This window comes from Psammomys obesus, unplaced genomic scaffold (assembly GCF_907164565.1).
Source record: "Psammomys obesus unplaced genomic scaffold, mPsaObe1.curated_primary_1811, whole genome shotgun sequence".
NCBI classification, from domain to species: domain Eukaryota; kingdom Metazoa; phylum Chordata; class Mammalia; order Rodentia; family Muridae; genus Psammomys; species Psammomys obesus.
This window is the reverse complement of record NW_026594377.1, coordinates 815,149-839,462: the sequence shown is the minus strand read 5'-3', so window position 1 is coordinate 839,462 and position 24,314 is coordinate 815,149. Positions and strand designations below refer to the sequence as shown.

General features: G+C 57.1%; 2 protein-coding genes and 1 non-coding gene across 6 annotated transcripts; 1 reads left to right on the top strand and 2 right to left on the bottom strand.

Annotated features, from left to right (window-relative positions):
• Positions 1-31: 31 nt before the first annotated feature.
• Positions 32-1,632, top strand: Gdf1 (growth differentiation factor 1). The gene is made up of 2 exons (XM_055618911.1): positions 32-396; positions 767-1,632. The coding sequence occupies exons 1-2, from the start codon at positions 93-95 to the stop codon at positions 1,531-1,533; spliced, it is 1,071 nt and encodes a 356-aa protein (XP_055474886.1). The 5' UTR covers positions 32-92; the 3' UTR covers positions 1,534-1,632.
• On the bottom strand, positions 1,578-23,771 carry Upf1 (UPF1 RNA helicase and ATPase). Of its 4 annotated transcripts, none has more exons than XM_055618907.1 (24): positions 23,357-23,771; positions 14,848-14,987; positions 13,914-14,003; positions 12,487-12,654; positions 11,964-12,144; positions 11,068-11,229; positions 10,496-10,613; positions 10,255-10,353; positions 9,822-9,948; positions 9,558-9,717; positions 9,363-9,481; positions 8,868-9,032; positions 8,678-8,792; positions 7,948-8,091; positions 7,498-7,711; positions 5,805-5,922; positions 5,406-5,562; positions 4,495-4,637; positions 3,969-4,143; positions 3,792-3,873; positions 3,236-3,397; positions 2,932-3,149; positions 2,616-2,738; positions 1,578-2,543 (listed from the first exon to the last, which is right to left on the bottom strand). In XM_055618907.1, exons 1-23 carry the CDS (start codon positions 23,570-23,572, stop codon positions 2,619-2,621), a joined length of 3,393 nt encoding a protein of 1,130 aa, XP_055474882.1. In that variant the 5' UTR covers positions 23,573-23,771; the 3' UTR covers positions 1,578-2,543; positions 2,616-2,618. The 4 variants fall into 4 exon arrangements, with proteins under 4 accessions (XP_055474882.1, XP_055474883.1, XP_055474884.1 ...); XM_055618908.1 differs by having other exon boundaries at positions 9,822-9,930; positions 23,357-23,770; XM_055618909.1 differs by having other exon boundaries at positions 10,529-10,613; positions 23,357-23,770.
• LOC129685385 (U6 spliceosomal RNA) lies at positions 6,531-6,636 on the bottom strand. The gene has a single exon (XR_008721476.1). It is a non-coding gene; the product is annotated as a U6 spliceosomal RNA (small nuclear RNA).
• Positions 23,772-24,314: the final 543 nt, after the last annotated feature.

Below are 24,314 nucleotides of genomic sequence, written 5' to 3'. Positions count from 1 at the left end.
GACCTTAAAGTCCCCCGGACCTACGGCCACTAGCCCACCGGTTCCCGACACAGTGGCCCCACTGACTCTCTTGGATACCGCCTTGGAGGAAAATGCTCCCTGTTCCTCGCCCATCTGGCGCCCACCTCCTCTTTCTGCTCCTGCTCCTGCTGCCCTCGACGCCCTTGGCCCGGGGCCCAGCATCCTCGGGTCCCGCCATGGCGGCCCTGCTCCGGGCCCTCGGACTACAAGATACGCCCCGGGGCGCCCCTCCGCTCCGACCTGTGCCTCCTGTCATGTGGCGCCTGTTCCGCCGCCGAGACCCCCAGGAGGCCAGAGGGGGGCACCCTCTGCCACCATGCCACGTGGAGGAACTGGGGGTCCCCGGAAACATCGTGCGCCACATCCCAGGCAGCGGTGAGTGGGGGTTTGTGGTGGGACAAGGGTCCGCGAGGCTGAGGGAGCCCCACGCGCCCCTTCCAGACTGCTGCGGGATAGGCGCTTTTTCTAAGTCCTCTGCACACAAGGACAAATGCTGGGGCTTCCCAGGTCCCAGTCTCTGCCCAGCCCCCACTCCACCACCTCCCATTCTTCGATGCCTTCCTTCGGGTCACTTCCCTGAGCCCCCAGGGCCCGGCTGGCCGGTTGCCTCCTGCCTCCAAGCGTGGCCTCGGCGCCCCACAGTGTTCCTTGCAGCGGGTGCCCTGCCCCCACTCCGGCCAGAGGCGCGCTCCCCGCTCCCTTTGCTGGGACACCGCGCCATGTCTGCCTCTCTTCGCACCTCCAGGCCTGTCCTCCAGTCCCCCAGAGCCCGCCAGGACCCCGGGGGTGTGCCCCGAGTGGACTGTCGCCTTCGACATGACGGGCGTGGAGCCCACAGAGCACCCGACACGCGCGCGCCTGGAGTTGCGGCTGGAGGCCGAGAGCGAGGACGCGCGAGGCCGGGAGCTAAGCGTGGCGCTGCCGGCCGGGCGCCCCGAGCTCCTGCGCGTGCCGGCGCCGCCCGGGCTGCCGCTGCGTGTGGATCTACTGGGGACGGCGGTGGCCGCCAACGCCTCGGTGCCGCGCGCGCTGCGGCTGGCGCTGGCGCTGCACCCCGGGGCCTCGGCCGCCTGTGCGCGCCTGGCTGAGGCGTCACTGCTGCTGGTGACGCTGGACCCGCGTCTGTGTCCCCCGCCGCGATTGCGGCGCCACACGGAGCTGGCGGTGGGCGGTGGCCCCGGGGGCACGTGTCGCACCCGGCGGCTGCACGTGAGCTTCCGTGAGGTGGGCTGGCACCGCTGGGTGATAGCGCCGCGGGGCTTCCTGGCCAACTTCTGCCAAGGCGCGTGTGCACTGCCGGAGACGCTGCGGGGCCCCGGCGGGCCACCCGCCCTCAACCACGCCGTGCTGCGCGCGCTCATGCACGAGGCTGCCCCCGCCCCGGGCGCAGGCCTGCCCTGCTGTGTGCCCGCGCGCCTGTCGCCCATCTCCGTGCTATTCTTCGACAACAGCGACAACGTGGTGCTGCGCCACTACGAGGACATGGTGGTGGACGAGTGCGGCTGCCGCTGAGCGCCTGGGACACCCTGCAGGGATGGCCCAAGCGGAAGCCAGGGTCGTTTGCTCATGTTTTATTGGTGACAAAAAGCTTAAAACAAATTTGACCAAAAATTAAGTTCCATTGCATTGGCGCAGGTGCCTGGGTAGGGGTTGGGTGGCTGCCGCGGGAGGTGGGGGGCCGGGGCAGGGCGCCCAGCACTGAAGCCTCCACCCACAATGGGGAAGGACCCGCGGGCCGTCACGCATTGGTCACGCTCACGAGTTCGCCTGCGGCCTATGAAGCTCAAACTCAAAACAAATCCTCCGGCCGCGGTGCAGGCGGTGATCCCAGGCTGCGGGGCTCGGGCTCCTCAGTGCTGCCTCTCTGGAAGCGTCTCAAATCTCCCAGGTCCACCACTCTGGTCTTAGAGACAAACTGATCCACATACTTCCCATATTCCTTTGAAAGAATCTTTAGGATAAAAAGAAAAAGAAAAAAAAAAAATCCAAAAAAAAAAAAACCAAAAAAAAAAAAAAGACAAACCAAAAAAAAAAAAACCAAAACGAAACAAAACAAAAAACAGAAAAACCCCCAATACCGTATTTCTTTAAAATAAAACCCCTTAGCGCTGGGACCGCGCGCTGATGCTCTTGGCCGCCCGCCTGGGCACAGAAACGCGAAGTTCGTCCTGCTAAAACGTAGCCCCTCAATCACGAGAAACAAAGAAAAAGAACAGCGGGCCGGTCCTGGCGAGGCCTCTCCCTCTGGTGGGCGCGGCGCCGGGCCGGCCTCGCAGCGGTGCGGGCCTCTCTCCTCTCGCCGCCCGCAGGGGGCGCCCCGCTCCTCGGCGCTCCGCTCCATCGTCCTCCCTGGCTGCTCTCTGCTCGCTCTCGCTCCTCTCCTTTCCTCTCCTCTCGGCTGCTCACACAGTGGTGCTTCAGTTTTAGCAGTGGAAAACAGGTATCCATTTATTTTTATATTTTATTACCCAGAATAAGATGCTGATAGACTAAGCCACAGAGCTTAGCTCCTCCGCCACCACCTGTGATCAAGGACGGGGTGAGAGGTCAGGTCCAGCTGAGGAGGAACCTGCCCACAGCCCACATCTACTTGCCTTCTAGTACTGGGACAGCCCGGTGACCCCGCCGTGCTGGTACGCCCGCTCTCCCTGGTAGGTGGAGTCTTGGGAGAGCGCCACGTCGATCTGTGACTTAAACTCGTCCCCGAGGTAGCTGTCCTGAAAGCAGAGCCAGAGTGAGCAGACCAAGAAACCCAGCAGACCCCACCCACCCCCTCACACCCCACACTGTTAGCCACAGCGGCAGAAGACAGGCTTGCTCGGGCCCATAGCACAGTCCAGTCAGGGCCATACTCCTCAAAAAGGCTTCCCCTCCCCCAGCCCCCTCTGCAGGGTGCTGGTGAGGGCCCACCTGGGACAATTCTGGCTGGGAGAGGCCAGGCTGGCTCATCTGGGAGGGCTGGCTCATGGACACGTAGCCCTGTGTGAGGGCACCCTGCGAAAAGGGCTGGGAGGCCACATCCTGGCTGGCCTGGCTGCTAGGCAAGGTGGTCTGGCTGGGCCCGGGAAGCCCAAAGCGGTTCTTCTGGCGGCCCCCACGGCCAGTCTTGCTTTTTGGGGTGCCCCGGCCTGAAAGACAGCAGTTAAAGATGGCGAGTGCCAGCTAAGCCAGCATGTCAGGTGAGGCGCCCGGATGGTGATGATCAGCCACTTACCCGCAGCCGGCCCATTGGCTTGTCCAAAGTACCCAGGTGGTGGCATGGGAGGCATAACCAAGTTGAAGGGAATAGGGATGTTCATGGCGGCCACGTGGCTGGGGCCCGCACTGATCATGCCAATCTGGTCATGGGTCTGAAAGTACATGTTCGAAGGCCGGCCTGCAAGACACCTGGACTCAGACAGGACCAGTGGACATTGGCTGCACTGAAGTAGCCACTGGTCCAGCCAGACAAGCAAGGAATCAGAGGGAGGGGGAGTGTGTCTGCCATGCAGGGTGCCAGTACAGGTGAAGAACTGACAGGGACTGCTGAGACTCTGGCCATGATGGCGCTTTCTAGGCAACTTGGAAGCTTCCAGAAAGCAGAGGCCAAGACTGACTGAGGTGGTCATGGGTTTGCCCCAGGACACAGGGCAGCCCCAGCACTATCGAGGGGCCACGGTGCAAACCATTAGCAGAGGCCAGAGCAGCCCTTGGGGGCCGGAGCCTGGGAGGGGTGGGTGCAGACTGGGACATGGGGAGGTAAGCACGCCGGTGCTTCCAGGAAGGCTCACCCTGGCTGCTCCGGTCATACACTGATCCGGGGATGATGGCTTCCCGGGCATCGTACATGGCTGTTGTCATGAACCGGGCCCCCTGCAGGGTGGCACAAGATCGAGGAATGTGTCAGTCAACAGCAGCAGCTGCTGAGAGCGCCCGGCTCTCCCGGCTCCCAGCAGCCCCTGGCCCACCGGGTTGACGGTGTTAACGAGCTTCCGAGGCTTGCTGAACTGCATGAGGCTCTCCCGCAGGTTGTTGAGTGGCCCTTCCACCAGCGCCTTCTGCTCCTTGTAGTAGCTCAGCAGGTGGTTCCACAGAGGCTGCTTTGACAGCGCCTTTGGGTTACCCACAATGATCACACCGTACCTGCAGAGCAACCGACACGCTGAGAGCCCGGGCCACACCCACCTGACCCTGTGCCAAACCCTGGCCAACACATGAGGCAGCACCTTAAAAAGCAGCTGACACCAACCACGAGCCAAGCTGAGAAGAAAGCCACAAGAAGAGCCCCAGGTGGTGCCTGCCGTGGGCCTGCTCTGTGACCTACAGGGTCATGTTGTGTTCCTGAACTGATAGGGCACTAAGGAGGCCATAATGCCCAGATCTCAGATGCAGTGCCAGAGCACACATACAAGACAGACACGGGGAGAAAAGAGTGGAGGAGGGGCTTTCTGTTCCTGGCTGCAGGGTGGATGGCAGCAATGGGCAGCAGCCTACCTTGCTCTGGTGAGAGCCACGTTGAGACGCCTGGGGTCATTTAGGAACCCAATACCCTGGTGCTCGTTGGCACGCACACAGGAGAGGATGATGAAGTCCTTCTCCCGGCCCTGGAAGGCATCCACACTGGCGATCTCCACTTCCTGAGGGAGACAGTGTCCCGTCAAGCACAAGCTGGCCCTTTGCTCTCCTACCTCTTCCTTCAGGTGCACAGGAGGAGCTGTATCACCGAGCACAGCACAGCCCGAAGCCCCAAGTCCGCAGTGACAGACAGCCCACAGGCCCATCACAGACAAGCAGAGACTGCGTGTGCTGTGGTGCCAACCTCAACACAAAACCCGCCAGAGCTCTGCATCTGTCACACGTCCAGGACCAAGTGCTAAGTTCCCATTAGACTGAAAGAGCCTTATCCCCCAGGCGGTACCGACTGCCCTGCCCCTTACTGCATAACTCCAGACTGCTCTCTGAGACAAATTCTTACTGCATAGTTCTGGCTGTCTTGACGCTTACAGGCAAGGCTGACCTAAAATTCAGAAGCCACTTGCCTGGGCCACCAGAGCACTGACATTCAAGGCATGCCACCACATTCCTTGGCTACAGCATGGCCTGGAGGGCATTCTGTGGCACTGATTGTGCCTGACGGCACCCCAATGCTGGCAATGTGTGGCCTTGTGCTGGCTTCTAACTGCTCCCACTTCAGGGCACATTTTAAAATGTATTAGTTTAGGACATTGGCTATGTGCCCTTACATACATCCCACCGCAATGACAACAGAGAACTTCATCAGTCCTCTACTTCCAGTACGGGGGTCCCAGGGAGTAAACTCAGGTCATCAGGAGAACCACTCAGCCATGGCCCACAGGGCACTGACAGGCATCGTCTCACAGGGATAGAAGACGGGCACAGGGTACCTGGTAGAGCTTGGTATGCAGGGAGCCGCTGAACTGCATGTACTGCACCAGGTAGGAGCGCTGGCCCTCGTAGGGTGTGATGATGCCAATCTGGTCAGGCTTCGCACCCGCCTTCAGCAGCTTCGTAGTTATCTTCTCCACATTGGCTGCCTCCGTCCTAAGAACACCTGGCTGTCAGTGCCAGGGTCCCCATAGGTCCCAGCCTGATAGACCTCCAGCAGTCAAGGGCTCTCTGGAGGCCCTACCTTCTCCTGAGGCCCCAGGAGAAACAACAGCCTTGCTCATGCCTTGCCCCTCATACAACAAGCAGAATGTTCCAGGAAATAAAATGCCATGGTCTTGGGTCTACGAGGCAAGGGTGAGAAAGTGGTTTTATGCCAGAGACACTCAGCTGCATACCTGTTGAGGTAGGACGTCCCGGAGCTGGCAATCTCCTCCTGGCCCTGCGTCACGTAGAAGAACATGGGCTTGTCAGGCTGTGGCCACTGGAAGTCAAAGCCCTTCTTGACACGATCAGCTGTGTCAGGAAAGACAGACGGCATCAGTGCTGAGAAGCCCCAGCGGCTGGCTCCAAGTGCACCCACACTGAGGGCCGCAAGGTCGCTGCGCTAGGAGCACCACCTCCAGGGCACCTGAGCCACAGGCCTGTGACAGAGCAGGACAACAAAGGGGCAGGCCAACACTGTTTAAGACACCTCTGCCTTCTTGGGAACACAAGAAGTCGTACTGACTAAGTGGTGATCACAAGCAGCCGACAACAGGCAGCACCCAGGAGCCCTCCCATGCCCCAGCAGCCACACAGGGCAGAGCAGGTGCAGCTAGGGCCTGGCCAGCAGAGTGCTGGTGCCCCACCGTGGTTGCCGGGACCTACATGCCAGCCACAGAGGCACAGCCCTGAGCAGGCTCTTTGCTGTCACAGTTCATCCGATGCAGGCATCAGATCACAGCCTCATGGAGAAATAAAGGCACTGTGTTGAAGCTGTGTGTGCTAGTTTCAGATAGGCTCTATCTCACTATGCAGCCCTGGCTGGCCCTGACCTTACAGCAATCCTGCCTCTCTGCTTCCTGGGTGCTGAGATTAAAGCTGGGAGACACCATGTCCAGCTCTTACAGTTTTTTTAAGTATGGAACGTTTCATATTTCACGTTTGCATGTCATCCTTGCACAGGGGCCATGCTAACCTTCTCTGTGTCATCTCACTTTTAGTGTTATGTGCTGTGGAAGCGAGTACTCTTACATTGTCATGAAAAATAACTTTATGCTGCAAGACAAGTCAGCCTTTTTCTCCTTTGGCCAAATTGCTCCACTTTTTACTCTCAGGCTTCATGGAGGACGGCTGGGCCCAGCTGCTTCCTGCGTCAGCCTTGACACAGTGACAAGTTTGAGCCATGAGAAAAGTAGCTTCCAGGGAACAAACAGCTTGGCAGGTGTGTGTCTGAGATAGTTCCAGGCCCTTCTGTGTAACTGTGGCCCATCTGACACCACAGCAAGCCCACATTCAGGCAGTGGCCTCTTCAGCTGCTCTATCTACTGCCCAGGGCCCCTAGGCCCTCCCAATGGACACTGTGAAAAAACCGTGAAGGGGTCATCACCATAGATAGTCTCAGGACAGGGCCAGAACCACATTCAAAGGTACCCCTAGTATCACAGATCACTGCAGGTGACAGCTGTTACCAGCTGGTGACCTTAGGAGACAGGCCCGCACAACCCACCTTCCTGGTCTCATCACACTGACAGTTCACCCTGTCCTCCTCACCTAGGTGACATCTCAGCCACCATCACAAGGAAAGGGCTGTCAGGGCAGCTCAGTTCTAAGCACAAGACTGGCCAAGGTCTCTGTGAGGCACCTAGCTCAGCACCCAGCATAAAGCAACAGCTGAGGGGGTGGAGCTACTGCGTGTCCTGACCATGCTGAAAGGCACAGCTAGTCCAGAATTCCCATGAAGATGGGAATTTGCAGACAGCTCTGTATGTCCACCATATACCATACACTCCAGAGCATGCGGCCGCAGAGCACTGTGCCTGAGGAGCTGTGGTGAGTGGCACCAGGAAGGCCTTATGGAGGAGCCATGAGGCATGGCCCAACTGTTACCTGCAGTGACGCCGTTCTGCAATGAGCCCTCGTAGAAGATGTTGGACGGGAAGGCGCTGAGTGCGGGGTGCATGCGGTACTGCACCTGCAGGCGGATGGGCCGGATGCCCAGCACTACCAAGCGCTCGAAGAGCGACTGTGACAGTCCGGCCTTGGCTGCCTTCTTGCACATCACTACTGGACCCAGCTGGCAATGGTCGCCCACAAGGATCAGCTGCAGCAAGAAGTCCCTCAGATCAACACCTCAGGCTCTGGGAAGTCTAAGTGCCTCCCGCAAGGGACTGGAGTAAACCTCCACCATCTAAAAGCTAACTATGAATGAATACCCCTAGGCAGGGAGATGGCTGCTCTGTGCACACTGCCCACACACCAGGCGGCGGCAGGTCTTGTGTCACCCAGCACCACCACAGGAAGAGGTTGTCAGGGGCCACAGGAGTGGCAGGCACCCACCTGCTTGGCCCCGAGGACCACAGGCACCATGCACTCAGGCTCAGTGGCCTGGGTGCTCTCATCAATGAGGATGGAACGGAACTGCATCTTGGCCAGCCTCGGATCACCAGCACCCACACACGTGCAGCAGATGACATCTGCATTCTGGGGAAGGCACAGGCATCAGAACACATGTGTGGGCTACCTCACATGGACAGATGGCTTAAGATGGTACCTGGAGAGCCCTGCTCTATAGCTGCCCAAGACCTGTGTGCACATGTACAAGCTGTTCTGACAGGGTCTTGCATGTTGCTTCAGGTTGGCTCTCCACATGCAGTTCTCCAGCAAGTACATAAGCCAATCCTCCCCTAGCCCAAGCACGCATGAGCATCACAGGCCACCAGAAGCATCAACTGTCAAGCAGGCACAGCCTGCTGTAGCACACCGCCCAGCACAGACAGCTGTGTCTGCCAACCGTCTCCAGAACAATGCTGAGCTGGTAGCCCCCCACGGCCGAGACTCCAATTTTGGTGGACTTATTTGTTAGAGCCGGGAGGCCGACAGGGAGTGACAGCAGCTGTCTCCCTGACTATGGGTATAGATTGAGGAGAGCAGGAACCTCCAAATTCTCCAAAGCAAAGGCACAGGCACCCTCAACATCTTCCAGGCTTCTGATGTGGACAGCTCTCTCAGGCCCATGCCCACAGGAAGCAGCCCCCAGCTGAGGCTCCCAGGCTGGCCCCAAACTCACCATCAGCAGCTCTCTCTCAGCTGTGCGCTTGAGTGCCCGGTACCGCTTCTCATCTGCAGACGACAGCTCGCCTGTCTCGTCCTTCAGCTGCTGTAGTTTCTGCAGCTCAGGCATGCTACAGAACACACGGCAGGAGTCAGCACCAGCGCAGGCTGCAGCCTGTACCGGGCCCTCTGTTAGAGACACTCACCTGTCCATGTTCCTGATCTGATTGTGCAAGGCCAGGAAGGACACCGGGGAGTCAATGGCCTCGCGGCTCTTGGCGCAGAGGCGTACAACCTTCAGCCCTGTCTGGTGTATCTTCTCTGTGAGCTGGTCCACGGCAATGTTACTTGGGGCACAAACAAGCACAGGCCTACACACAGTGGAACAGACAGTCAGCATCGCCCATGGCTCAGCAAAGCCGAGTCCACGGCAAAGCTGCATAGCTGTGACTGGCAGGTGCATCCATGCCAAGGTAGAACAAGCAAAACCTCCTGTCACCTGCTAAGCCACTATCAGCTAAATGCCACCCTCACCCTCTTGTTAATGCGAGGTGGGCCTGTGGGCTGTGGGCCATACAAGGTGCCTGTATGGTGACACTGCTTGTGTTTGCTATGTGGTCCTGGCAGGGCTGAAGCAAACCACCAGGCTATACAAGACACTGCCACGTCCACCCACAAGGCTGTTGCTGTTGACTACCTACCCATTGCCCTGCCGAGCTAGGTGGTAGACAATCGTGGCTGACGTGACAGTCTTGCCTGTGCCTGGAGGGCCCTGGATGAGGCTGAGTGGTCTCTGCAGCACGGTCTTCACAGCGTACACCTGCAAGGACAGCCCATCAGCAGAGCTGTGACGGCCACATCCCCCACAGGCCCTGGCTTCAGGGGCCCCATGTCACCTGAGAGTGGTTGAGGTCAGGGAGCCCCTGAGCCGTGAAGCGCTTCGGCAGCTGGCACTTGATGACCACGTCCTCCACCTCGTGGCCCAGCAGCTTGTGGTAGATATACCCTGACACAGAGGTCTCGTCCACAGCGAAGGTCTTCAGCGCACTCTGCATCCTGCAAACAGAGCCAGTGCAGAACCCACGTGGGCCACAGGTACTGGAGGGGGAGGTGGCCCCCAAGGGTATGGCCCTAGCACCTTGGGCCATCGGCAGACAAACCTGTCAAAAGAGGTCGACTTCCACACAAAATCCACCTGGAAGTTGTGGGTCACTTCCACGGGGGCACCCACACTGCTGCGGAGCTCAATAGCAATCTCATCACCGTAATCTGGCCACTGAGTTAAGTCTGCTTCCTGTTAAAAGTCACCTTCCACAGGGGCTCTGGCTTCAATCGCTACACCAGCTCCCCTTGGTTAGCAGGCAAAGGTACTACTGTAGTCAGGCCCCCGGCGCACGAAAACAGAGCTTCGCTCACACATACACGCACAGCGTGAGTGGTGGGGTAGCCTCTAAGCAAGGCATATATGGCACCACCATGCGCATGTCCCACACAGAGAGAAGATACAGAGGGAATCGGCCATATTAAGGCCCCAGGGACAGCCAGGCATCCTGCTGCACCACCCGTCCTCCCAGCATACGTGGCAAAGGATACTATCGGGGACCTTGATGACATGGCCAATCCCCTTCCATAGGGGCGCCAGGTCCCCTTTGTACCGCAGACAGATCTCATCACCCTGCATGAGCCGCATATCTTGCAGAAAAAAGCAGCAGAGTTAGTGCTTTCAAGAGGGCCATGGCCTCCACCATGCAGAGTTCACATAAGGGACATGATACAGGGGAACTAGGAATTTTATGCTACTTATGGTCACAAATATTTTAAAACTTAAAATCACCTCTTAACCAAATTATGACTAAATCCTCATTACCAGAGTCAGTCTTGGGCAAAGTGAAGAAGGCGATTCTCTTCTTGTTAAGGCCCAGGTCCCACCTGACCGTGATGTTATCTTGAGTCTGAACACACGAGAAACAGGGGCCCAGTTAGCCCCCCACCCACTCGTGGGCTGGGCTCCCCACAGGCCAGGGCCTCTAGAAAGGCCATGCCTGTGCAGTACTGCCTTTGGGGTGCAGTGCACAGCACTCACAGCCAGGAACTCCAATGTCTGGGAAAGAAGCAACCAGGACCCCCCAACACCCGCTGCCTAAGCCGGTCCCAGCAGCAAGCTTTGCAGAGAGCCTCAGGAAACCCCACACGGACAGGCTCTGGGGGGAGAGAGGGCGCATGAGGGATCAGTGGCCTGGGCCCCACCTCCCAGAGATGTTCTTGGAGCTGCGGACAAAGCTGTGAACCAGACATATGGGGTTCTCCCTGGCCTGATGTCGTCTGTGAGCCTGCTTCCATCCAGGGTCAAGCCCCAGAAGAGTCCCTGACTTGGGAGACCCTTTACTAGAGGGCCAGCCACATCACCTGTGACTCCTTGAGCTTCTTGTCATAGTCAGCTTCTAGCTTGACCAGCGGCCCGAAGATGTTCTGGTACTGGTAGGCATCCTCATACCGCAGGAGCACATGCTGTGGCTCCTCATCCACACCTGGCTTCTCCAGGTCCTCCAGGGTGGCTGAAGGATTCTCCTATGGCCGAGAACAGTGCTGTTCTTGCCATGCTTAACCCACAGTCCATGAGCAAGAGCTTGGAAGAGCACAAACCCTCATGGGTGGACAGTGGCCACTGTGCCATGGGCCTGCACTCTCTCCTGATAGACATGCCCAGAGAACCAGACCCCAAGAAACCTAACAGCAGCAACCCCAGGTTCCAGCACAACACTCAGGCCCACAATCAAGAGCCTGAGACTCGGGCTTCTTCAGTGAGCCAGGTCCACCTCCTGTATCCTGTACCAACAAGAATCCTGGGACCCACTGCCCTCAAGCAGTCATACTGGCAGGCAGGATAGAACCTGGGCACACTGAGGTGACTGGAAGCTCATCACCCAAGTGCAAAGAGACGAAGAAGGACAAGGCTTAGAATGTTTTTGGGATTCCTGGTCAGAGGGTGCTCAACTAACATCCCTAGGCAGATGTGGAGAGCAAGGTGAGAGCCTCAAGCTAGCCCCAGCAGAAGCCCACACCTGACACCTGACCTGACACCCTGACCTGTCCTTTAGGACAGGGACAGGTGCTCTCAGAAGAAGCAATCTCATCACAGTCTAACCTAGGCACTCAGGCCATCCACCATGTGCCCTTCAGGCCCTCATCAAGCATACAAAGATCCAAAGGCCCCTGTAGAGGCCTGGGGCAATGTCCTTCCCCCATCTCCCAAAGGCCCCAGCGTCACGGTGACCACGCCCTTTCGTCTGTGGATGGCTCACCTTCCACAGCTCCTCCAGCTTGTTGATCTGCTGTGCAGTAATCTGCCGTGCCCGCAGCTGCTCCTGCTCTGAGGGAATCTTGACCAGCCATGACAGGAAGCAGCGGTCCTGGATCAGGGGCTGCCACTGTGAGCTGTCCCAGTTGATGTCCTTCAGGCTGCTCTGGCTGGCACAAGGTTGCCTGTACAGACATGGGGCAGAAGAGGGGATTGAGACCTGGGCCAGGGGCCCTTAACTAGAAAGCAGCCAGCAGCCTCCACACACTTCAGCTCTGGCTTCAGTGCACAGCACACCTCCTTCCTTCTCTCAGTTTTTGGAGACACGGTCTCACTGTGTAGACCAGGCTGGTCTTAAGACTCAGAGATCCGGATCCTTCTACCTCTGCCTCCCAGTGCTGGGGTTAAAAGTATGCATCACCACACCACGCAGACTTCATTTTCCAATCTGAGCAGAGCGCACACAGAAGAAGCCCTTGGGTCCCAGCCGTCCCTGCCCAGCCGTGCCCCTGCTGTAGGTTGCTCACCTGCACAGCAGTACCACCACGGAGTCAGCCTTGGCAGGGATGAAGCCCAGCAGGAAGACGTTGCGGCAGCCGCAGTTGTAGCACTCCAGCACTGTCTCGCCCAGGGGCCCGTCCTTGTGCAGTGTCACTTCCTTGCATTTTGCCCTCACGAGGTGATTTACAATGTGGCTGAGACCAGGAAACCATCAGCAGTTAACACCCCAAGCCTGGCTTTTCAGCACTTCCACTTCTGGGACCGGGTTTAATGATCCGGTACTGTTCAGAGTCCGTTACCACAGGCGCAACAGTCACACCCCACGCTGTGTACCCCAGAGCCACAGCCCCTCCCCACCTGCTAGCAGGTCCACACAACCTCCACTCCCACTTTCTTTAACCCCAATTCAGGGTGCTAACACAGTTCTGACAGTTGGGCACAGCACAGCTTTCTCTCATGCAGAAGCAGGTCACCTTCTAGTCTCTGCAGCAAGGGGCGCTGCCCTGAGGACCACAGCTCCCAACCCTTCCCTCTGCCGCATCAGGTTGGCCCTCTCATCCCAGAGAGCCCTTGGGCTCTGCCAGATCTTCCTGACTGTCACAGGTGGCACTCTTCTTGTATGATCTCACAAACAACCTTCCTCAGAGGCCCCTGGTGGCCATCCAGCCACTCTTGGCAGGCCTGACTCCTCCTACACAGTAGCCACTGGATACCTTGCTTCAAGTGGCCAATTCTCCCCCTCCCCAACCTCAATTTAGGACAGGCCTTCCTCCTGCCAACTGAGCTGATGCCAACAAAGCAACCCTACACTTAAATTATCCAGAGCCTTCTGAGAATGGGACGTCTTGGTCCCTGAAGATGACTTTAGGACCATTACAAAGATATCAGCCTCTGCTTCACTGTAGACCTGGCATCTACAGGCTTTTGTGGCATTCCTTCTACAAAATGTCCTCAGAAACCTAACAGTGCTGGCAGTGGGGCACAGGCAAACCAGGCCCAGCCTCTTCTCTGCAGCAGTAGGAGGACCCTAACACCAGCGTGGAGAGCCAGCATGGAGTTGGGGCTCAGCAGGAACACCCAGGTAGTGATAGCTCTAGTGCTTCCTTATCACTTGGGATCTGCCACCATTTGCCCAAGACACATCCAAGCGAGCTGGCCCAGCTGGATGCCCTCAGCCTCCGAGGAAGGAAACAGGCCATGCCAACCTCATCCCATGAGACAGGCACAGACTGAGAACAGAATTAAGCTGAAGTCCTCACATAATGAGTGAGCCAGAGACTCAATCAAGGGTAAACACGCAGGGGCGTTCACAAGCCACCATCTGTTTCAAGTTACACAAGTTAGGGGAGCCCAGGTTCATCAGCGCCATTTCATTCCGGCTTCGCTCCAAAATCACTGCAACGCATAGCAGCCTAAGCACCGCTGATTAAACACACATGCATGTGTTAGCTACCTGCCAGAAGTATTTCCTCGACCGTTGCAGAACCACTTCTTGCTAGTATTGCAGTAAACCACGCAGGCAGGATCATGGATTCCGCAGTAACTGGAAAAGTCCACACACCAACAGTCAATGCTGGCCTGCAGCCTCAGGGTTGGGTTTAGCAGTGTGACGGCCCTTCCTGTTACACAGCTTCTGGTTCCCATTAAAAAACTCAACCCCAGCAAGTGCAGTGACACCTCCACTAACCCGACAGGCTGAGGGCAATGCAGACACAAGGGCAGCACAAGCCCGAGGTGACCCCGGCCACTCCCCTCCAGCCTGCAGGTCAGGAGCAAGGCTGTGGTCAAGGGACCACCCGACTCCAGAAGGTGATGTGGTGATGGCTCAGCACCTAAACCATTGGTTCTTCACAGCTCTGCTGTGCACCAAACAAGCTGGGGCATGAGATGTCAAAGTGCTGGGTTTCCTAGGCTAACCCTGGCAGCGAGGACGACTAGGGCTCCAGCTCGGCCTGCCTGTGGCTCTGGAAAGCCGCTCTATCTGCAAAAGCACTTGTCAATCAGGAGAGAGCCATAACAGAAAGTGACAGGTCTGTGGAGGGGAGAGGCCAAATTCGCCCTGCAGAGGGCAGCAGGTAGCTGCAAATGTTCCAGTGAAGTCACCAGCTCTGGCAAGGAGGTGAGGGGGAAGAGCAGCAAAGTTAGCTGAGCTGGGTGTCCATGGCAAGGACATCCCAGCTCTTGAAGCCTCCACGCCCTCACATGATCCTAACAGGTCAGGATGTATGCCCCACCTTTCAGCATGGCTCAGGGTCCCTGGGCAACCGAGTGCCTACGGATGCTCTATCACCTAACAACTAAAGAGCTGGGCTGATGCAGGACCCACAGAGCTGTGTGACATTTGAAGTGTCAGCTACTGTGGCCAGGACCATGAGCTCTGGAGCTACCTGCAGGCATGGACTGGGAGGTCCTTGGTGTAGTATGTGTCCTCTTCATCTTCCTCAAAGTTCAGCTCTGCCAGCAGCTGGCTGGTCTTGGCCACGCTGTCATCCACAGCCCCATTTTGCAAGATGCCCTCTGGTCCAACCTACAGAAGAATACAATGTCACCAAGGCAGGCCACCAAGGGTGCCCAGAGGCCCTGCTCCTGAGTTTGTATCACTGGATCGCGTGCTCCTCTGCTGAACAAGAGTCCAAGGGTCAAAGCTGGCCAGCAGCTTGGGGTCCCACTCACTCTGGTCACAGAGCTCTCAGGAAAGCAAAACTGTCCTCACAGTCAAGGTGTACAGGAACAGGATGACTGTTCCGAAACCCATCACACATATCCTACAGATAGCCATGTAACATGAAGGCAGAAGCCTGAGGCAAAGGCTGGGCAGCTACTGCCTTCCATGTCCAGGTTGTGCCTTACAGTGAGGGACACATAGCCAGGAAGGGCCTCAAAGTCATAGCAAAGAATGTCCCACCTCTCAGACCATACTGCCATGGCTGGCCTGAGGGGGGCAAGGCTCCACCATCGATGGCCCCAGGAACCTCATCTCTAAGCACTAGAGGTCAGTTTCCCCCAGCACTTAGCCACTGGACTCAGGCCAAGCACAAGGACTCACTCAGACAAGAGAGTGAGTCTCGGGGGCTGGAGAGATGGCTCAGAGGTTAACATCACTTGCTGCTAATCCAAAGGTCCTGAGTTTAATTCCCAGCAACCACATGATAGGTGGCTCACAACTATCTACAATGAGATCTGGTGCCCCTCTTCTGGTGTGCAGGCATACATGCAGACAGAACAGCATGTAAATAATAAATAAATAAATCTAAAAAAAAAAAAGAGAGAGAGAGAGAGAGTGAGTCTCACCAACTATGGTGAGCTCTTGCTACCCTCATCAATAAACTCCTTCAGCACCCAGTCCCCACCTTCAGCCACCTCGCAGCTGATCCTTGTGGAACTGAGCCTTGCAAGCTACATGCAGGCATTTACCAGTTAAGATAGGGTGCCCACAAGAAGCCAGGATCCTTGGGGTAATTGCCAATACCACTAAGATGCATCCTGTGACGGGGGCGCCTACCAGTGTATGCTCAGCCAGGCTGTAGTCACCCCATGTCTACACTGGCTAGTATGCTCTGCTGTCTAGAAACTTTAGACAAGGAAGACTCAAAGTAACTTCTGGATTCAGCTTCCTTAGCACTAGGGACAGAGCCAGGGCCTCATGTACCAGGCAGGACATCTACCAGCACTCTCTCTAGCCCTGGCCCCATTTTCTGGACCACAGCATTGTACCATTACAAATGATTCCTTGAAAATTGTGACAAAAGACAGGAGCAAGCCAGGTAATGGAGGCAGGAGGATTACCACAAGTTCCATGCTGGCTGGATCCGAGCTGCTTTTAAGTATGTCAGTGGCCTTATTTCTCACCCTGTGACATACCTGTCCCATCATGGCCACTCAACACTCCCTTCTCCAGAGCTGCAAAACCATTCTGTGTGTGACGACACTAGGAGGAGCCTATAATGTGGGTTACTACAGAACTTGACCTGCTCACCTCCCTGAGCCCTGCTCTGTGGCTTAGGACCCCCACCTTACTCAAAATCCAGCCTTGCTGAATGGCGCCTCATAGAGCTCACTGTTATCTGCCTCTGAGGCCCACGCATTAGCAAAGCTGCTGAAGGGCACAGTGACCCAGTGCCACATCGGCCTCTGGGAGGCCCACTGAACATGCTGAAGCTCAGGCAGACAACAACAAGATTGCTCCACTCTTCAGCAGGAGCGTCCACCTCAGCACTTTGTGGGGCACATGGGCTGACACACAGAAGATGCCAGCAAGAGCTCAGAGCCTGCCTGGAACTTGAGCTCTAATGGGGCAGGCCGGATGGCTCTGGTCCTTACAGGCCTGAAAAGAAGAGAAGTGGAGCTAGGAGGCTGTCAGTGTCTCAATTCTGCTTCCTAGGCCACACCATTTCTCCCACAGGCACAAAAGCTCCAATTTCTGCCTGTCTCTGCCATGAATGGGACTGAGGTGGAATCCCAGGGTGGTCCTGAGGCGCCATCCCAGTGGCGCTCAGGTCTCCTCACGTGTTGTTAGCCACTCTGTCCCCTTCCCCATGTGTCTGTGAGCCCCCACTCCCCACCCTCATGTGGTGCCTGGCCTGGAATTTTGACAGATGGTCACTGCTGAGAACAGATCAGGAAGGAGGGAGGCATCTCAGTGGTGGTCCTATTTCAGTTTACCCCATAAAGCCTTGAGTGTCCCCAGCCAGTCCTTTAGGAAAGCTGTCTATTGACTTCTGGACGAGTCACCAAGGGTGGGAGGAGGTTCTTACTTGTTACAGCACTGCTGGGGTGGAGCCCCAAGAATTCTGGGTGGGAACACCCTGCTAAAGCACATCAGCCACAGGTTCATGTTAAGAAACAGCCTTTCTGGGCCAACCGTAGTGGTATAGGAGGCAAAGAGAAGCAGGTCTCTCAGAGTCTAAGCCCAGCCTGGTCTACATAGAGTTCCAGGTTAGCCAGGAGATCCTGTCTCAAAAATAAAAAGGAGAGATGGAGCTATCTTCTCTGCGTGTAGAACCACTCAGGTGTCGGAGTGGTACGGTACCACCTGGGCAGCAAGGTCCTAACAGCACTGTGCTCATATCCCCCATGCAAGTGAGGGGACAGGTAGACCTGGTCACCCAGAGAGACGACAGAAGGAGGACTCTCGAGCACCCCACAAAGGCCAGGCTGGAAAGAAGATTCCAGGCTTGCTGCATAGCCTGAGAGTGGGCTGGCATCTCACCTATTGCAGCTGGGCTGCCCCGACTACACTGTGACTGTTAAGGGCAGGCACCCTCACGCTCTCAAAGACACATCTGGTCTCAGATGGGTAACAAGATGAACTAAGACCAAGGGACGGCACCTGGCCCAGAACAGGCCCAGAACACACAGCAGGTAACATAAAGGCTGCAAGGACACCACTGCGTTGGCCAGCATGGGGCTGCAAGTCCCATGGGGAAGTCCAGAGCACAGCTCCTATCTCACCAGACCAAAAGGCACGCTGTCAGGTCACTGTCCCAGCCAACTCAAGGGCCCAAGCTGGGTCTGTCAGGCCCACCTCAGGAGAAAGTCTGCTCTGACATATTAACATTTAGGCCAGCTCTGAAGCTGTCAAGTGAAACAAGGTCTACAAAGGTCCCTGCCTGGAGGCCGATTCCTACAAGACATAAGAACTCAGGCCCTTTGACAAGTTTCCAGAGGAAACAATGCAGAAAGGAAGTCTCCGCTGTGTGCTGCCTGGTGTACTCCAAGGGTTCATGACACCACACCACTTGGTCTGCTGGTTGGCACCTCAGGATCTTGGTTGGCATGCATCACCCTCTCCCCCTCAGCTAGGCTGGCTAAATGCCTCTACAGGTGCACAGCACCTGCCAGGGCTACCTTGGATCCGTATCTGGCCCCAGGGGCCACTGTTTGGGTTGCTCCTGGAGAAGCCCCATCCCTGAAGAGAGCCTGCCTTCTAGGAGGCCCCAGAAGCGTATCCAAATCCATACCTGCCCTCTAAAACACAAATGCTGGGATATAAACTGAGTCACCTTTTGTTCTCCCAGGCCATAACCAAGAGATGAGTGGGAGCTTTGTAGCCTGGGACATCTGGTTACAAAGAAATAGGGTACCCCCTACCCCAAACAAGAACAGCCATATCACTTAAGCTGGCCTTTCTAGCCTCAGGAGAACAGGGCTTAGTAAGTGTCTAGATTGAGACCCAGCCGGGACTGCTCCTGACCTGTGTGGCTCTGAAGTTCCTTAACCTTACTATGAACCCAAGCTTAGTCACAGCCGTCCTGACCTGCAAAGAGGTGACCTAACTGGGTCCAGCTCAGCAAGAAGCCCTATCTCCATCCTGTAACCTGTGGTACAAGCTGTCCCTGCCCCTCACAGGCACAGAGAGATGGGACCACACAAGTAGCAGAAAGAGGCAGGGCCACCAGAGACAGAAGAAACCCATGCTGAATGAGAAATGCAGTGCAGAATCCTGGGAGCCATGCCACACAGCGCAGTCTCCTGAGTCCCAAGGAAGCAGCAGTGCCGCGGGCTCCCCACCCAGCACAAGGCTGGGCAGAGCTGGAGCACACAGACTGCCCCGACATAACATCTCCCTCAGTGGCCACCAATCTGATAGTCATGGCTCTAGAAGGCTCTTTTCTCACTAAAGAGGCGGAGTCGGGGCTCAGGGTAGGGTTTGCTCTGCAGCCTGAGGAGAGCGCTCCACTCACAAGCAGCTTACACATGTCCAAACAGGTAGGCGCACAGCACTACCACAGAACCCCTGCTCGCCCTAGGGCTCCACCACAATCACACAGCGCCACCCTCTGCCAGTTCTCCTCTTAGTGCTGCCTAAGGTCCTTCTGCCCAAGGCAGATCACAGTGCCCGACACCCCAGGCACCTCCAGGCTACACTCTCGCCCAGCTAAGAGGCCAGAGTTCCCAAAGGCTTCTAGGGGCATTCAGGTCATCCTGATTGCCACTTCCCAAGAACAGGCACTATGAGCAGCCGGCCAGGTTTTCCCCCACCAGTTCCTACAAGCAGGAAGCAAAAAGGCGCTGTTAGACTGAGGGTAGAAGCCAGGCCACAGGCTGCCAAGAGGTCATGTGGGCACAGAGGGACATCTGAGGGCACAGGTAGATACTAGTCCCAGCCAGGAGCATAGTGGGCTCCCACCTGCCTCATGTGTGACCACTGGGCAGTGGGCATCATGGGCACAGGTGCTGCCCAGAGGACAGCACCACAGGAGACCCACAGTGGCCACTGGACTCTGTAAGTTTACACTGTGGTTCCCCTTTCCAGCAGCTGTCCCAGCAGCAAGGCCTCAGAGTGGCAGCAGAGGCTGTCTTGATTGCTCACTTCTCCCCTGGCAGACAGCGTGGTGAAGAGGCTAAGTGTGCCAGGCTTCACAGTTATGCGTCCTGCAGATCTGTATTCAGGGCCACAGCATTTGAACTGAGCACAGGTCTCCACACTGCCCAATGGGACACTGAGGTGGCTCAACGATCTTTAGCTCTAACAATAGCAGGTGTGGTGTGGCCTATCAGGCTAAAGAGCCACCCACGCACAATGAAGCTGGACAGGATGGTAGCTCCCTGAGAAGAGGACAGACAAGCAAGCTGGCCTTGGGTCCTGCAATCAGGGCTGGAGGTCCCTAGAGCCTGAGCAACACTGTCCCCAGACACTGGTGTGACCTCCCTGAACAGATCCTATTTGAGGACAGCTAAGGACAATGAGCCAGCAGCCTGTAGGCCACTTTTCTGTGCACATTATCACTCTTCATCCATCTCTGTGTGGACATGACACTTATATCCTGCTGGGTCACCAGGTCATAGGTACTAGACCCACACAACACATCAGAGTCCCAGGTGGTACGCAAAGCCATTAAAAACCCCCAAGTCACCACTATGGGCAAACAGTGGCACCTGTCTCCTAGCACTTTGATTGTTGCCATTTCACTGATAACAGAAGGCCTATGTGTCACAGAAAGCATGTGATGGTAGAGACCACCACAGATCCCCAAAGACTCATCACATCACAAGGGCAACCCAGTCCCACTTGCTATCCGCCATCCCACTGTAGCTTGTCTGTATCCTGATGGTTCCCAAAGCCCTGGCCCTGCCCTGCTGTCTGCAGTAGTGGGTCCTTGTTTCCACCGATTTCACTGTTAGAAGAAAGGTGATAGCAGTGCTTAGGAGCTGAGCACACCACGGGGTTTCTCCCGCCAGCATGCAAACGACACCTCAAGTTACCTTTCAGTCCTCAGAGGAAATAGGGATCTGGAAGGGTCAAGCACTGGGGAAAAAAAAGAAGCCGCCTGTCCTATCTCAGGGACTCTGTAGGACAGTGACAACACACTCCACCTTAACTTCCAGGGTTCTGACAAACACCGGGTCCTTTCACACAGAAAATAGGAGCTCTCTGACACTGACCAACAGTCCTCTACCTCTAGACTTCAGGGTCAAATCCCTGATGAGTCGGTTTCCAGAGCCACACACTGGGCAGCAGCCCTGCAGCCCCAAAAGCAGGACTCCAGGACAAGCTCCTTCCCCTAGGAACATCTCCACAGGCTCTGACCCAGAGCAGAAAGACAACAGGATGGCTCTATACAGCACAGCCACTTAGTCACAGAAAGGACACACCAACACATGCCTGTACAGGGATATAGCAAGTGAGGAGCCAGGCACAGAACTGGTGAACAAGTTGATGTCTGCCCAGCAAGGACAGAGCCACCAGTTTTGTCTGCACCCCAAAGGAAAAGCCACAAATATGATAGACACAGGACAAGCACACCATGCCACCAGCACAAAAGGGCCTGGGACATCCACATCCAGAGGCCACAGGACTAGCAGTGGCTGAAAAGGGGCTAGAGTGCAGGGACTAGGGATGCTAAGACAGTCACTTGGTCTTAATGACGACATCCCAACACTAAAGGTCACTGTGCTGCCAGCTTTCCAGGAGTAACTGCAGGCTCCACGACGTGTTGCAGTAAAGCTGGAAGAGGTCCATCACTGGGCCAACAGGAAAAGCCCAACCTATTAGGCAGGGATTCAGCCCCTGAGCAAAGGCTGAGACACAGTCACCTCAAAAGACGAGTACAGAAAACCAGAGCTTCTGGTGGCCGAGGCAACTGGCTGTGCAAGGAGGGGCTTTCTGCCCAAATGCAGGTCCTCCTAACACAGGACGGAAGGTTCTCCCTCCCTTCCTAGACACCGATGTGATTAGAGCCCACAGGTGGGTGGCAGCTCATGGCTCAATCTATGATTTCAACTGGCAGAGCAGGGCACACCCATCGTCTACTTTGCACATCGACGAGGTTGCTAAAAGACCTTGAGATGAGGCAGCCACTTTCCACTCCTGGTCTCCCCAGCTGTGTTATCACAGCTTGCTGCACGGCGGCCCCTCTCCAGATAGAGGAGGCCAAAAGGAAGGAAGGTCTACCCAGTGGGGGAAATAACAGGACTGGTCTTCAGGGCCACCTCATTCCTCCAGGCAAACTGTCCTCTCCCCACCTCCTTACGCCAAAGGTAAACAGCTAGAAACAACACATGCACACCTGTTCCCTACACTGCGGCGCTGCAGGGGCTGAGTCAGCCCTCTCCTTCTATTAGGGCTGAAAACAAGCCCAAGTGGGTGGTCTACCCACGGGCATGACTCAACCAGACACTAGAGGCCCTCCCCCACCAAGGTCTGAGATCACTGATGAGGACTGGTAGTGGCTCCCTAAGCACAGGGGTGGACTGCAAGGACACCTGTGGCTCCAGCCCTCAGCTCCTCCTGAGATACAGGAAAACAAAGCTGAGAGGTGCCCAACAGCAAGCCAGCTATGGTGAGAGCCATCTGACGCAGAGGTAGTTGCCGGTCCCTAGCCCAAGCTGAAATGCCTATGGTGCCTGTCAGTCAAGACAAAAGCCCCTCCCAGGGGCGGTCACCCAAGTGATACCCACTGTTGTTACCTCTAAGGAGCAAAACTCAAACCCAACTTTTCCAAGCACAGCCTAGGAGTTACATAACACCAGTTTCAGCAACAGGCAACCCAGAATGAAAAACAAACCCGACAGCCACTGCTCCAGCCACCCCAACCAGCCATCAAGTGGGCTGCTTCCACCGGAGGCGCCAAACTGCTTCCACTGGCTCTGCTCCAGAGACCCCCCATCCCCCAAACTTTAACTCAAGTAGCCTGGCTGGAAGGGTGCTGACTGGAAACGGGAAGAGGGTGGGATGGGGTGGTTGGACAGCTAAAGAGGTGTCCCCAGAAGGCACTTTGGGTCCAGAGGATAGCAACTGTGGACAGGTCACCTTAGACACACCGGGAAGGGGAGTGAGGGCAGCTCTGGCTTAAGCCTTGAGCTGGAGCAGATCTTGTGCTACAGGAGGAAGGACACTTTGTGCAGGTCACTGCCCACCCTGGCTAGGTGGAGGAAAAAGGGCAGGTGGCAGAGAGTAGGTGCAGGTGGCAAGTAGCTGGGACAAGAGGCAGGAAGTCCGAGAAGACGGTAGGTAGCTGGACCAGAGAAGCAAGGAGCTAGGGCAGGTAGCAAGTGGCTGGGACTGTGGCAGGTAGCCCTTGGGATAGTTAGTGGGGACAGGTATCTGAGGTGGAAGTAGAGATCTGGAAGGAAGGAAGGAACAAGTAAACAGGAACCAGGGGGAGGGGAGCAGAGATCTAGGGCAGGTAAGAGACCCACGGCAGGTGGCGGGTATCTGGGCAGTTAAACAGGAATCCAGGGTGGGTAGCTAGAGCTGGCCAATAGACTTTAAGGAGCCTGTGTAGGAAGAAGGCACCCAGGCTTATTACTGGACAGAGAGCAGCAACCAGGGCTGTTTAACTGGGACCTGGCGCAGGTTCACAGGGGCCCAGGGCTGTTTAACCGGGACCTGGCGCTGCAGCTCCCGCGCCCGCCCGCCCGGCTTCCGGCGCCGCCATGCGCCGCTCAGCTCACTTGTGCGTCGAGCTGGCCGACCGCGCCGCCTGCGCCCGCTCCGCTTGGGCCTCCCGCGCCGCCGGGGCCGCCGGGGGGCGTCTGCGTCTGACTGGGAAGGGTGAAGTCGGTGAACTCGAACTCCGAGCCTTGGGTGTCGGCGCCAAGCAGCTCGGCCTCCTCAGTGTCTAAGAAGGTGAGCGTCTGCGAGCTGGGGCCGTACGCCTCCACGCTCATCCTGCCGCCCGGGCCCGCGCCTTCCACCGGCGCCTCACCGCACTCGAGCCCGAGGCTTCGTCTAGGCCTAGGCCGTAACCCGGAGCAGCCGCTGCCGCCGCCCCGCGAACCGGGCGGGCTCCGAGCCGGCTTCCGAAAGCAGAGCCGGGCCTCCCGCTCCGAGCGCTGAGTCGCTGCCGCCGCCGCCGCGCCCCTCCGCGCCGCCGCTCGCCTCAAAGCCGACCGCCGCTCTCAGCCCCCTAGACAGGAACCGCCGCCGCCGCCACCGCTGCGGTGCGCGTGCGCGAGCCCGACGCCGGCACAGGTGCGCGTGCGCGAGCCCGACGCCAGCGCAAGCGCGCGCGCTCCTCCCGGAAAGCAGCCAACCGCGCCGGGGCGCAAAGAGCTGAGCGGGAGGGCGGAACTCGCCGTGCGCCTGCGCAGACGGGCGGGCCTTCAACCGCCTTAAGGACCGGGGCTCGTGAACTTGGCCCCGCCCCAACCGCTGCCTAGTGATGCGCATGCGCGACGGCGACGTCTTCGCCGCTAGGCCTCAGGGCTAGATGTTTAGGAGCAAACTGACACTCTCTCTAGACGGTTTGCGGGTGGAGGCTGGGGCCCGGGCACCGTACACCTGAACTCCTTGAGTCCCATCCCCCCACCGCCTGGCACTTGGCTTATCGCCATTCTCAGTGTTAATCGATTGAATACATGAGCAGGGAGTGGGGACTCTGCCAGAAGGTGGTCATTGGTGCTCCCGGCG

What these genes read in the sequence shown, in the direction of transcription:
- Gdf1 (XM_055618911.1), top strand. Translation starts at nt 93, where the DNA reads ATGCTCCCTGTTCCTCGCCCATCTGGCGCCCACCTCCTCTTTCTGCTC. An exon ending in GCGCCACATCCCAGGCAGCG is followed by an intron (nt 397 to 766) that starts GTGAGTGGGGGT and finishes TCGCACCTCCAG; the next exon opens with GCCTGTCCTCCAGTCCCCCA.
- Upf1 (XM_055618907.1), bottom strand. Translation starts at nt 23,572, where the DNA reads ATGAGCGTGGAGGCGTACGGCCCCAGCTCGCAGACGCTCACCTTCTTA. An exon ending in AGAAGCTCAAGGAGTCACAG is followed by an intron (nt 10,614 to 11,067) that starts GTGATGTGGCTG and finishes TCGTGTGTTCAG; the next exon opens with ACTCAAGATAACATCACGGT. An exon ending in GTATGACCGGAGCAGCCAGG is followed by an intron (nt 3,398 to 3,791) that starts GTGAGCCTTCCT and finishes GGTGTCTTGCAG; the next exon opens with GCCGGCCTTCGAACATGTAC.